At 37.3% G+C, this 14,014-nt stretch overlaps 2 protein-coding genes across 2 annotated transcripts; one reads left to right on the plus strand and one right to left on the minus strand.

The window, feature by feature from the left end:
* Positions 1-208: 208 nt before the first annotated feature.
* Positions 209-13,198, minus strand: LOC149620793 (glutamate receptor ionotropic, kainate 2-like). The gene is made up of 4 exons (XM_089855085.1): positions 12,170-13,198; positions 5,949-6,108; positions 5,373-5,590; positions 209-600 (listed from the first exon to the last, which is right to left on the minus strand). Exons 2-4 carry the CDS (start codon positions 6,082-6,084, stop codon positions 316-318), a joined length of 639 nt encoding a protein of 212 aa, XP_089711211.1. The 5' UTR covers positions 6,085-6,108; positions 12,170-13,198; the 3' UTR covers positions 209-315.
* Positions 10,177-11,031, plus strand: LOC149620794 (uncharacterized). The gene has a single exon (XM_089854609.1). The coding sequence runs from the start codon at positions 10,177-10,179 to the stop codon at positions 11,029-11,031; it is 855 nt and encodes a 284-aa protein (XP_089710735.1).
* Positions 13,199-14,014: the final 816 nt, after the last annotated feature.

The following is a 14,014-nucleotide window of genomic DNA, read 5'->3' on the forward strand; positions in this document are numbered from 1 at the left end:
AAATTGCTGATCTTAAGAGGCGTGGCCTCATTGTATTCTTCGGCGATGAAACATTTCCACAAGTTTCTACTCTCTGAATTTACCCAGTTCTCTATGAGATGGCCTTCAATCATCTAACGAATTCTGTAAATATAGAAAAACGCCAAAGAACTGTTTTAGCCAAATAGAAAATATTCTTTTGTAAACAATCAAATTTTTGTAACTACGGTTCGCAAAGAACAAGCACACCAGAATTTATTGGGTTTAATTATTTCACAAAAATTTCATGATTATGTTTTATGAAAAACAATTATTTCTCTTTATAAGGGCAAAATTTTAGTAATGCATAAAACCGGTTATTTTTGAAAAATAATTCTTGTAATTAAAACCAGCCACAAATTTCATCCAGAAATAAAATTCACGGTTTCCTTTCAGATTTCGACAGTTTTTGGCAAAATTAATCTTCATTGTTGTTTGTTCGATTACAATCACAGCCTTGCCATCTTTAACTCGTTGAAAAAGGTAGGGTTTGTCAAACTCCTGTACTTTGAATGCTGCTTTTGAAACCCCGTGATGAACGATGTTTTCCCAAACCTTTTTATACGCCGGAATATTCGTTTTCTAAATAGAATAAGCATTTGTTGATATAATTACTCACGTTACCTGTTGAGCGATAATAGTTTAAATATTTGTACAACAGCGCCAGCAGGGCGCAGAGTGAACATTGGTCCACTTTAATAATTGCATTTTAAATATATCTTCTTTCTCAAAGATAGTTTAAAGGTTGAAGTTGATAATTTTAAACTTTTTGAGGATATAGACTTAACAAAATTTAAAATGTAAACCAGAAACAAGCAGATTGGTATTTCTACCATTTCGTTATCGCCCAATATCAGGGTTTTATTTTTTAAATTGCTCATATTAAACTCATAATTTCAAGAAAATAAACTAAGCATTGTTTTTGAAGAGTTAACTACACCAAGCCTGTAGCTATTTTACATGTGGGTGCCTTTACAGCGTATGCTAGCCTTTAATGCCACAGTTGACCGAATGTGGCCTATTACCGTTAAAGGGAGGGTGAAAAGAAAATCAAGTGATTTTTTGCCGATTCTTCTAATAATAATAACACCGAATGATATTAAAATACAATTAGTTTGAAATTTCATGGCTCATTTTAAATAAGTACTACCGAGCAATCACGTAACTCCCTGCCTTTTTGTTGACAAAATTCTCGTGGTACGCTCCGTGCCTCGCGCCACGATTGTCATATCGCGCGCAAATTCTATCAAATCTCGCGTCCCACGAGAAATATGTTAGTAGATTGGTCGGAGGTACTGACTTAAAATTATCCTTGAAATTTCAAACTAATTGTAATATTAATATCATTCGGTGTTATTTCTTGGATGTTTCATTATGTAGAATGCTCTTATAACTAGTTGAAGAATCGTTAAAAAATCACTTGATTTTCCATTTCATCCTCCCTTCAAACTCAGCAACGTTTAATGGAGGGAAGACTGAAAACACAGTGAGGGAAACCTCTTTAAAATGTGCGAATAGTATTATTTAACAAGTTGGGAAACCAAAATAAACCTCTCCGAGTCGAGACGAATTTACTTTCCAAACACAAGTCCACCATGGACGATCCAATACTGAAGGACGGATGGCAGAGGGAGAGAGTTGAAAAATACTTGTTAATTCGCCACCTAGCGGCAGATAGTAGCAAACCGGACAGAGGGAGAATCAACGTTCTAACGAGGGAAGCAGCTAACGTCTTATTTTGTCTAGATGGCGCTAGCGTTTTCCGGGATTTGACTCCGCATTTTCATAACACCCTCCATGTTGGGGCTGAAAAGAGGGAAGTAAGCTATACATTGGTTGTTAAGTCGCTTAGTAATGGGCTGCCATTGGTCCTTCAGTATTACTTCGTCCATGGGTCCACCAGCCAATGAGAAAAACCGGAAATACGTAGCTCAAATTGGCAGGATATGGCGAAGGTCATTTGTAAATGTTTAATCGTTTAACATTTCCCCGTGTATTCTCATAATTCTAATGAGGACCTAATATCTATCACTTAAGTGTGTATTTAACTTTCGGCTCACTCTGAACCGTTAACACCTCTTGAAAGAGGACACGAAACAAGGTCAATTCTGGTTTAAATCTAGGGTTTCTTATTTCATAGACCCAATCGCTTCAACACTTATAGAGACGAAGTATTAAAATCCATATTATGTAGTGAAATTAAAAGTTGCGTTTACACTATATATAAATGTAGTAAAGCTGAATTAAAAAGTAAACACCAAATTTGAAATGTTAATATAAAAGATGTACTTGGAATACACAACTACTAAAAGAATCGTAATGCCGAAAAATATTTAAAATATTTCCATTTAATATTCTGCAAAAAGGAAATGTTATCGTTTTGTAAGAGATCTTATCATCCTACTCGCTTTATATTAACTTTGATATGCGTGTAGTGTTTCGATTCGTGCGTGTAGTGTTTCGATTCGGATGCAATCTTCATTACTGGTTCTATATAAACTCTCACTTGTGTCATTACATAGAAATAATAGTTTATCTTACTAATTGTGAGGTGGGGTGGCGTAGCGGTTAGCGCTTTCGCCTCGCAGCAAGAGGATCCTGGGTTCGATCCCGGACTGTGGCACCGGGTGAAAAATCTGGGAAGAAATCCTTCTGCGTAGAGTTTGTAAGTTCTCTCCTCGCTTGTTAAAGGAGTTTTCCTCCGCGGTCTAACCCGGTTTCTCCTTTCCATCAAAACTTGCAGAGGTTAACGGTAATAGTTAGTATAGGGCGCTGTCGGTTAGCTGTGGCATAGGGGCTAGCCACCACCCCTCTATGCATTGTAAAGGCGTTAGATAAGTGGCAATAAGTCGCAAGATGACTTGGTCCAAGTAGCTAGCTGAACTTATTAAATATAATTATTTTTAATTATTTTAATCTTCAATAATTAACATTAATAATAGTTAAATCGTTTAAAATAAAGTTATTCCTATTATCTTTTGAAACTTTTCTAATATTGACGTTTAAAGTGAAGGGTACCCCTCTTGCCCGCTTTCTTCAAATTTTGGGGTATATATACGATTCGTTTCCAATATGATAATAGATAAAAACGCATTCGCGTGAACCCATGGTAGAAGCCCTGCCCTGGGGAGGCTAGACGTTTCTCGTGGTTCACGGGTAGTTGAGCGGTTTTCCAAAGAGTGTTTTGGAATAAAGCGGTTCCCGAAACAGCGGTTTGCAAAACTGGGTGGAAGCAAAACCGCGGTTGCAGTTTCCGCGTTTCTCAATACAGCGTTATTTCCCAAAACAGCGGTTGCTGTTTCCGCCCAAACTGTAGTTGATAGGGAGGGAAATCTTAATTATATTAAGTATATAGAACAAAGAACAATATTATGCAAAAAGGAGTAATGTTATATCGGAAGTAAATATAAAATATAATTTTTTGGAAAAGGGATATTATTTTGGGAAGTCAATGAAGATAAACGACAATATTTTGGAAAAGGCGTACGAAACAACGCTCAAGATATAAACGCTGTAATCAAAATGCGCTAAAACGAGAAATGGCTATAATGGCAAACGCGTTTATGAAAAAGCCGTTTTGGACAATGCTGTTTTGATAACACGCCCAATCGATAGCATACCGTTTCTCTTAACCCTAGCCGATCGCCGCGTATATCTTAAAACCGAACGATAACGATGGAGAAGAAGCCGGAATGGACAAAGACCTGAAGATGGTGGTGCATAGAAGCTGGTGTCAATGTGGGATTGATTAAGAACAGAAGATGGTGGTGCATAGAAGCTGGTGTCAAAGTGGGATTGACGAAGAACAGAAGATGGTGGTGCATAGAAGCTGGTGTCAAAGTGGGATTGACGAAGAACAGAAGATGGTGGTGCTTACGAGCCAGCAAGTACAGGCTAGTGCCCATGTGGGATGGACAAAGACTAGCAGATTGTGGTCCTTAGAAGCCAGTTAGTAAAGACAGGTGTTGGCAGATGAATGGCCAAATTTCCGTGAACCGCGAACGCGTTCCGGAAATCGGGTATTTGTTTGCTCCGATACGCAAATTGCGAACGCGGTCACGTGGGGTGTGACAGACAGACACACCCACAAGTCCAGTGTAATACCTCTCCGTGACGTCATCGTCACTCGGAGAGGTAAAAACTGCACATTGTCTGGGTTTTTTTACAAGCGTTTCACACGGTGCCTCTATCCCGAATTGAACCCGAAACCATCTTGCTGCATAATTTTAAATTTTCTCCATATAAGTTAGTGTGTTTTTTTCCTTTCCTGTTTTAAGCTGGGTGTGGTTATATCTAATACTAGAGATGGCCGATACCAGGCTTAAAGGCCGACTTCCAACGTAAAGGGTTCAAGCGAACTGAAAACCGAGCATCGAGACTAACAATGGAGCGACCGTGCTGATTTTCGAATCCCCACTGGGGTAAAAGATGAAAGGATTCTAGCTAACTGAAAGCCGTGAAATGTGGTTCTAGCGAACTGAAGATACGCAATAGAGAATTTCCTTCAGGGGATTCGAGAGGAAATAAATTTAAAAGGATTTCTATTGTTCATCTTCAGTTCGCTAGAACCCATCCAACTTTTGACCCAGCGGGGCTTCGAAAATCAGCACGGTCGCTTCATTGTTAGTCTCGATGCTCAGTTTTCAGTTCGCTAGAACCCTTGTCGCTGGAAGTCGGTCTTTAACTCGATACCGGTGCAAACATGAACCGATACCGATATTTACTCACTATGATCCAAAATCCGATACTTCAACCGATACCGATATTTTTAGTAGTACAGTGCCATTTACATATGTATTAAAAATACTAGGAAATAATTATAGAGTAATTTCATGAATTATAATACTAAGTACAATGTTTAGAGGTGTACTTCAAAAATAATATTACGGCTTGTCTTTTTTAACTAGTATATGCTGAGAGGCACTTTATCCTTATACTTCTACTAATTTTTAGTAATTTATTATTGAATTATTGAAAGTATAAAGTGAAATTCATTCAAAATATTTGCGAAACTAACTTTTAGTTTTTTTTTGTCATTTCAAAATATGGTGATATAAAATATTTATTTTTATTTTTATCAACAGTTTTATAGCTATTGTCGCTTATTAGTTATTAGATAAACTATATTCAGGTACTTTTTATATAAATGAGAACTCATCACGATTGACATTCATAGAAATGTCATGTTGCGCCATATAACGCATTTTAAACGAGTATCGGTTTAGTATCATATTAAACCAACCGATCCGATACTATCGGGAAACCCCGAGTATCGGTGCCGATACCGATATGGTATCGGTACCGGTTCATCCCTATTATGTACCCTATTACAAAAAATGTATAAAACTACTCACTTGAAAACATTGGTAGAATAGATGATAATCAGGAAAATGCGGAACAATTTCTATTCGTTTTGCTAAGTCTTCGATACCGGTAATCATATCTTCTTTTCCAGACACCATAAGCAAAGCTTTAAACTGACCAGAAAAAGAGTTTACGAGAACTAGCATTTTCAGCAACCAAGTTGAAAGAATTAGTCGCCCCCTTGACGTATCAGGTGACCGTGGTGACCCTAGAATTAACGGAAAGTTGAGAATCATTTTCTATATTACTTCACAATGAAGCCCAAGAGCTAAGAGGTTCTTCAATTTACTGTACTAGTTAAACACTTTGCCAATATGAGTGCGATATGACTGAATTATTTTTTGATTTCTTACTAAATACCGTTGTCTCACTGCAGTAATTTTGCTACCAATTCTTTTAATTTATTATCCAAGAAATCAACATGTAATTGAGTTGCTCATTCTCAACGTAATGTATTAATTTATTATTGTCTTTATCGACTGCAAGTCACAACAACTTTTGCAATTTTAAATATATTAATTTTTAAATATATTGAAATTCTAGGAAAGACAGAGTGGTATACGCACCTTCGGAAAAGAATGACGCTACAAACGTCCAGTTGTAGAAACTTAAGATATCCCAAAACGTCTTTGATGTATTTTTGCGTAACAAATTGTTCATCAGAAACTCCGAGACTGTGGCGTACAAAGATAGTGCTATCATGGATAGCAGTATTCCATACCATATCTATTAATTTAATAGTTAACTCAGTTAAAGCAGAGGCGGCATACTCTTTGACAAAACCGAACGAAGTACAATATTAGCTTTTATAATTTATTTATCAAGTTAGAAAAACAATAGATAATCATATTAACCAGGAAATTATATAACACCGAAGGGCCAACTTTCTATGTTAGGCATTCGGCGTGTGATTCTTTCAAACAAATATTTCATCCTCGATTTTTTATGAAAATTGAACGCGTCAAATACATTATTTGTATAATAACCCCTGTTATGTGTAATTCCTCTACGTAGTATGCATAAAATCCCTAGGCGGATGTTCAATTGTTTTTCCTTCCAATGTTTGTATCCTAATTTCTGGTGAAGTAGAAGGGTAAATTCGGTGAGGTATTTTCTGAAACCCCAAAAATCATGTTCAAAATCCTAAAACGCCCAAACATTCTCCCTAACTTACTATGGTATCTATGAAGAAAATATGTGAAAAAAGTATCGAAGCTCCAAAAGGTATTCCCGTTATTCTGCCTATATCAAGATAACACCTAAAAATTATTACCTTCTAATTGATTTGACCTGTAGACCAGGGTGTGAAATAAGGATTTTTTTAAACAGGACATTAAGCCGGCGACCCCCCCCCCTGGCTGGAATAAATAAACTGGTTCATGACCATTGACCAAGGCAAGTAGTCTGCTAAACTGAAGAAGTGGATAATTATAAATTTGAGTTAATGTCCGGGCTCTGGTTAACCTTGAATTTTGTGACCCCCCTCCGATTTAATTATTAAACTGGACCAGGAAATTTTTAAACTGGTCATTTGCCCTGTGCCACCCGCTTATTTCGCACGCTGCTGTAGACTGTATAAAGAAAATACTCCGAAAGCCCAGAACGTTTTCTCCCTGATTTGATTCTAGCCACAACCTTATAGTGTAGTTCTGCTGAAAACTACCTCCCTTGAGAGCCGAAGACAGGTTTAAACACTAGTTTTAACATAAGCACCCTCAAGTAGCTAAACCTATTACGATATACGTTTTTGCTCTTAAGTGAAAGTTAGCAGGCATATTTGAGAAACTCAGGCTGCCTTTTACTGAATCTGGCTGTGTTAAAAATATGTGTCAAAGTGTACCAGGAATTCTCAAGCATTTGGAATGCATAAATTTGTGAGTTGCCCAGTGATGCTTAGGGTAAAAGTATGATTGCCCAAAAAACGTATGAAAACCTCAGCTATCCTGTGGAGTGTATATGTGACACATAATGTTCTATTCCTAAGAATTTTACTACTGCAGCAGGATAAATACAATTACTCTGCCTGGACAGTCACGTAACGTGTATACAGTGCCTTTTTGTCTGCACTTGTATGTCGTGTAAAAAAAAAATATTTAAGTAAATTTCAGCACAACATAATCAAGTAGAGAAAGAAACTGTAACGGAAAGATTCACAAACTGCGTTTTTCTCCATGAAGACCTTTTAATTTAAAATATTCCACGGTGAGATTTGGAAACCCTTTACCCCGTTAAAACATCTGAGTTTGCTCATTCCAAGAACGGGTATGTATTCCGTAATATCCTTTATAAGCCTTTTTAAACTTAACCGCCGTTCAAAACCAATCATAATTCACCATTAAATCCCTTAAATTTCGTAATTGCTAAGAGCCTTACTAATAACATAGCCCACTCGATCCGCGTTCACGGACGCTAATAGATTCGGCTTGTACTAAAGAATTGATCACATGCTCACGCTTACAATAATCAACTTCGAACAAAATAGTAATAAAATAATAATTTCATTATTAAAAAATACTTATTCTCATAAAATACCTCTTTTTCAAACGTAAAGACGAATGAGAAAAAACCTCCAGGTATACCGGATGACATGGATGCTAGGGTCAGGTATGATGTAATAAGATATGGAGGTAGCATACGGAAAGACACTGCGGTGTATTGGTTGGGAGCCCAGGGTCCAACCATGATATCGATATCATATTTTATACATTAGATATATTTAATAACCCAATTAATTTATTTTCTAAAATTAATAGCTATCAGTCTTTCCCTAATTTGCCTTTTACTCGGCGATAGAAGGAGCTATTTAGTGTTAGCATAGCCAACAAGAATAGTGCGCCACGGACACTAGCTGTTCGGAAAATATATCCCACGAGTAGCTTGCGTACATGAGTGTAATGTTCGAGCTGGCTATGTCGTCTGCTACTAGAAACCTAAAGGCACGCCCAAATACCAAAGTTTGGTTTTTATTGGTTATAAAATAAACGTCCATCGACTGGCGCGAAAATATGGCTCATCTATCGCTTTTTGACAGTTAATAACAGGGTAACTCTAGACATTGTTGTTGATGTTAGTAAATAAATTAATGATAACCCCAAGAGTTTCAAAACAAGCTTAAAAACATTTTTATTAAACTAGGGCGTTTAGAATTTTTTTTTACTGGAGTATGTTTGTTATCCTTCGTTGGTTGATAAAAGGTTTTCCAATAAAATATTATGAAGGATTTCATTATGCCATTTAGTTTAAGTAATTTTGAAAACTAATGGAACTTTTGCTACAGGATTACTGGTTCGTAGGATCTGTGATTGTTCTGAAAGTATCGTATGTATGGAGCGTTTTATCATAAGAGCTTTTCCAAAACGGCTTTTCAAAATTTGAGAGCATTTTGATTGCAGCTTCTATCATTTTAGCGTTACTTTAAACAGATTGTAACTTTTCATTGGGTCAATTCAACCCTAATAGTATTAGATCAGGTGAGGTTAGGTTGGTTCATTATAGACCTATTAGTATTAGATCAGGTGAGGTTAGGTTGGGATGTTTTGAGTTATTTGAACTCCAACGGTATTGGGTAAGAGTAGGTTGGTTTTGTTGATTTGGTCTCAATTGTCTTTGGTTAGGTCAGGTGTGGTTATTTGAATTAGAATATATGGGGTAGAAAACCAATAACAATAGGCATTTCCTATGCGTTTTGAATGAAGTCGAATCTTTTCAGGTCTCAAGATGACTTGCGTTATGCATTTGAAGATCAATTTGATACATTATGGCTATGCAATTAATATCATACTGAACTAACTGTCAAGGACGACCAATATTGAATCTACCCCACTTGTTTATTAGATGTCGTAATCGTAATGCTTATTTTTGTTGAAGTATTACATTTTTATCAGGAGTTCATAACTAACACGAAAGTGAGGGTTTCTCACATACCACCTTATGACAGCAAAATGTCGCTAGGCTCTTGCTTCCGTAAAGTCTCTCTACTACGGGAGTGGTGTGAGTCGGAGAGAAATTTGGAACAATTTTCCTTAGCCTAAGGAGGATAGGGTATAAAGTGTTAGAAATACGTGTTATCGAGTTGCATATGGGCACCATTACTTAAAGTTGTACAACTATCTCTAAAACATTAAAGAAAGAGTGGAATGATGGCGTTACACTTCTTTTCCATTTTCGAAATCATGTGTTAGTCGGAGAGGGATTTAAACTTTATAAGGAAAAAGAAGGCTAGGATATAAAACTTTGGAAATAGGTGCTATCGGGTTGGCTTTGGACACCGTTACTTAAATTAATATATCTTTAAAAAAGTAAAGGGTATGTTATGTTGTAATCTAAAAAACTAACTGACCTACTACCTTATCAATCTATGCTATAACGGCTAGCATATAAACCCCGGCTACGATAACACTACAGAGAGTTCCAAGCAGGCTTTATACCAACTATGACTTGTATCCATTGTATATACCATTAAATTCTTTTACCAACATCAAACCATAGTCTTAGTCACTAGTAATGTGTAGGCACACAAGAACACAACAAATGGCGAAGGAGGCGAAATGGCTTTAACGAGATCGCGTAGACGGTTCCAGTTCAACGACTAACAGCATCTACAACGAAGATCACCACCAGTACGAGAGAAGGACATAAAGACAACGAGAGACAATCATCGAATCCTCAAACCTGTCAGTCACTGCTCATTTTGGAACGTTCAATGAACAAACGGAATCATGGACCTTATATGCCGAAAGACTGGGGCAATACGTCGTTGCTAACGACATAGAAGCTGAAGGTAAAAAGAAGGCGATGTTGCTCACGGTCATCGGAGCTTCGACATACGCCACACTACGCAACATAGTGGGACCAGCCAAGCCAACGGATAAAACCTACACAGAATTAGTCAAAGCCTTAAATTATTACTTCAACCCGATACCATTCGAAATAGTAGAGAGGTTCAAGTTCAACTCGAGAGATCGTCAACCTGGAGAAACTATATCGCTAAATATATCTCTGAACTTTTGCAACTATGGTGGATCGCTGGATGACATGCTTAGAGACCGATTAGTATGTGGATGCCGAGAAGAGTCACTGCAAAAACTTCTCTTAGCTGAAGATAAATTGACGCTCGCTAAAGCTATTGCTATTGCTCAAGCTATGGAACAGGCAACGCAAAACATCAGTGCCATGAAGAATCATAGAAGCACAGAGAAAAACGATGAAGTAAATGCCATATCCATCTTATCCAAGAAGAAATGTCCTCAGAAGACAAGAAGACCACAGACAAGGTTCAATAATCAAGATAATGCCATGAAGTCATACAGCAGTGACAGCAAAGAATGCTACAGATGTAATTCTCATGGACACGAACCTGCCAACTGCCAATACAATGATTCTGCGTGCCACAATTGCCGAAAGAGAGGTCACTTGTCAAGAGCGTGCAGAAACCGAAACAATCGTTCCAAATTCAATGCTCAAGCGAATCACACTGACATCCAGGAGGAAGAATACGAAGCCTTCGACATTCATAACATTGTATCCGAGGAAGTACCCATGGAACAAAACGAGTACGGGATCTATCACGTACCAGAAAAACATGAAGTGCGACCTGGAGGACCATACAAGAAAGAATGCCCTGTCAACACGAAAAACTTGTTGATTTAATTGGGCCATTATTAAAGTTAATACGTCGCCAGGTATCGGATTAGTACCTGGGGCGTTATTCCCACTACCCGAAGGGGTAACGGTAACATTCGGGCTAGTACCACTCTGAGTACTATTACTAGTCATAATAGGGTTAGTATTACTAACGGTTACCTGAGTATTAGTAGTAGTCGTAATAACAGGGTTAGGGGTAGCCTGGGAGACGTTTCCCGATACTAAAGGAACATTGGTTAAGCTGCTAGAGGCGACCGGTGGTGTGACAGGTCTATTACCTACGATTTTATTCGGACTTGTAGATCTGACAGGAGAATTATTCCTGGAAGAGGGGTTACTACGCGCTACGAAAGCCATATCAACTAATTGTCTATTTCTATAACGCTCACTGCGAGATTCCTGGCACAATAATGTGTCTTCTTTGCTAAATCTAGAGTAGAGATTCGTTTCACTCATTAGGCGAGTTTACCATAAAATAATAATAAAATTACGATCTAGCAGAGGGTGCATAGAGACCAGAGACGTTCAATAAAACCAATTATAAAATACTATTAACTTCCTTGCAAAATTTTTAATCTACAACAGTATCCTGGAAATGCCAAAATGAAAACCAACCAATCAACGAACAAACTAATAAAAGTAACATATGGCACCCTGAATATATTGAGATTTTTTAATTTTTTTTTAATTTAGCTTCATAAGTACTTAATTCTTAGTTTAATTAACATTAAATCCCGGACGGACCCCAAGTTTGTTGCGAATTGCGTAACGGTCATAAGAAATAATAGATTAAATTTAACTAACATGTCAATCCACTACAAAAGTACGAAGGAAAAAGGATTAGGCTATCCGGGTTTCTCGCTACCTTACTCATTTCAGGAAGCGTAAGTAATATTAAGATAAAGTCAGTTTGTCTAGGGGATGATTTTATAGGATAAATTAATTTAAGACGGTATTGAGAGTTACCAATAAGTCGATACCTTTACTATACTTAAACAAATAAACATGGTACGAAGGTCATGACCATACAAAAGTTAATAATACACAATGGCATGCAGGTTCTTAAGGAACCTCTTTAAATAATAATAATAACAACAATAAAAGTAATAAAATAATATAATAAATAAATAATAGTCAACGTCACGTGTGCTGGCGAGCCGTGATCATCTTTGGCGGCGTGCGTCGCGTGTGGTACCGGGGCACTGTTGTCTTAATTACAGACGATTGTTTTTAATTGCCCGAGCTCTTTTAGTAATTAAGAGTCTTTTCAAGCGCGGTATTCGGCGCGGGAGAAGAAGAGTTTTTCTTAACTAAACTCCATAGCGAACCGAAACATTTTCAAGTTGGTTCCGCGATCTCGTTGATATAAAATTTAGACCTAAGTCTGGGACGTCCAGAGACCAGCTCTCCTCTTCAAAATCGTGGGTCTCTCTGTTCTATGTTTTATATTCTCCCTCAAGTCTTTGGGACCCCGCGCCCGACAGTAATATCGTCGTCTCTTTTTGAAGGCGCCACTTCCATGCCCTTAATGGGTAAAAAGGAAGTCATCTTTGCTCCTCTTTCATCTTTTTCTTTACCGCCGATCGGATTGTCCTTTCCAAGAAAGTTCAGCTTTCTATAGGTAAAGCGCGCCCGCACACACACACACACACCGAATAGATTTTATCTTGGTCCTGCTACCAATTAGGCGGACCAAGCGCACCCGTACTATATACATATATACATATAAGCAACAATGCATTTACCAATTCTATTTTACTGGTACGTACTTTAAAGGCAACTCTCAATACTTTTTAGTGAAATAAATGAATAAGAAAGATTGTCAAAATTCGTTCGAGGGAAGCTGGAGGGAGAACGCTTCTCGCTTTGAGTAAGGGAAAGATAAGGACTAATGACTTAAGGATATGGGTTTATGACTGTTGGGATTTGAAAGAGCGTTTTCGAACTTCTTTGGCCGAGAAAGTCCGAAATTTGTTTATCTACAAAATCTATCCGGAATAGAATTTTGCAGGGAGGTAACAATTATATATTTTCGTGGAATTGACATGCCCACAAGCTTATTCTTAGAAATAGGAAATAGCGTTACAATACCCCCCAAACTGGCTTCGAACGTCCTCGATCGAACTGATATTGTAACCTTGATAAATTAACTTGTAGTTTGATATTAACATTGACAAATTAACCATTAGTTTCATAGAAAAATTTAAAATACGAACATTGAAAAACTAATCGTTAGTTGGGTATAAACATTAAAAATTTACATTAAGTTATGAGTATGGATTTAAAAAATTAACATTAGTTTATACGCGTGTATTCAAAAAATTAACATTGGAGATATCTCAGTATATACAAGTGCACTATATAAAAAGAATTATTTCGAAATAACAACAAAATTGCGCTTAAAATTAATATAGTAACTGGTCGTGAAATCACACGTTGGATATGACCTTTCCAGTTACGGGATCCCTGGGTCGTAACACTCGACCTTTAAAAATTGGTTCCGAATCGTCAACCGGCTCATCTATGTCAGATTCTGCTTGGGACTTTGTTAAATCGGATACTAAATTATCCACTGGTTTATCACTAACGGATTCCGCAGGGAGCGCTACAAAAGTTTCGTCGTCTAGCTCACTATCATTAGTTACTGCCAGAGACGCATCAAAATCGCTATCCTGAAGGGTTAATTCCTTACGCTCTTTGAAAGGTTTTAGCTGAGAAATATGGTACGTTCCAAAGAGTAACTTTTTCGTCTCCATATTCTCTAATTTATAAGTCCTAGAGCTTAGCTTTTTAGCTATTTTATAAGGGCCTTCATAATTTTCCGCAAGCTTACCAACAAAATTGGAAGCTGCGTTCGATAGGTGATGGGTTCGCTTAAGAACTAATTCTCCTTCGTCCAATTCAAAGTCTCTATGGCGTTTGTCATAGTTGGCTTTCTGCCTAACTTGAGCCTTTTTGATGTTATCGTACGCAATTTCCAAAGCTTTTT

Source organism: Phalangium opilio, unplaced genomic scaffold, assembly GCF_054372755.1.
Source record: "Phalangium opilio isolate 3A_F unplaced genomic scaffold, DU_Popi_V2 ptg000209l_1, whole genome shotgun sequence".
Lineage (NCBI taxonomy): Eukaryota > Metazoa > Arthropoda > Arachnida > Opiliones > Phalangiidae > Phalangium > Phalangium opilio.

Excerpts from the sequence above, each read along its gene's own strand:
- LOC149620793 (XM_089855085.1), bottom strand. The coding sequence starts at position 6,084 with ATGATAGCACTATCTTTGTACGCCACAGTCTCGGAGTTTCTGATGAAC. Across the intron at positions 5,591-5,948 it reads AGCGTCATTCTTTTCCGAAG|GGTCACCACGGTCACCTGAT; the intron begins GTGCGTATACCA and ends CGTTAATTCTAG. Across the intron at positions 601-5,372 it reads TATTCTACCAATGTTTTCAA|AAAACGAATATTCCGGCGTA; the intron begins GTGAGTAGTTTT and ends TATTCTATTTAG.
- LOC149620794 (XM_089854609.1), top strand. The coding sequence starts at position 10,177 with ATGTTGCTCACGGTCATCGGAGCTTCGACATACGCCACACTACGCAAC.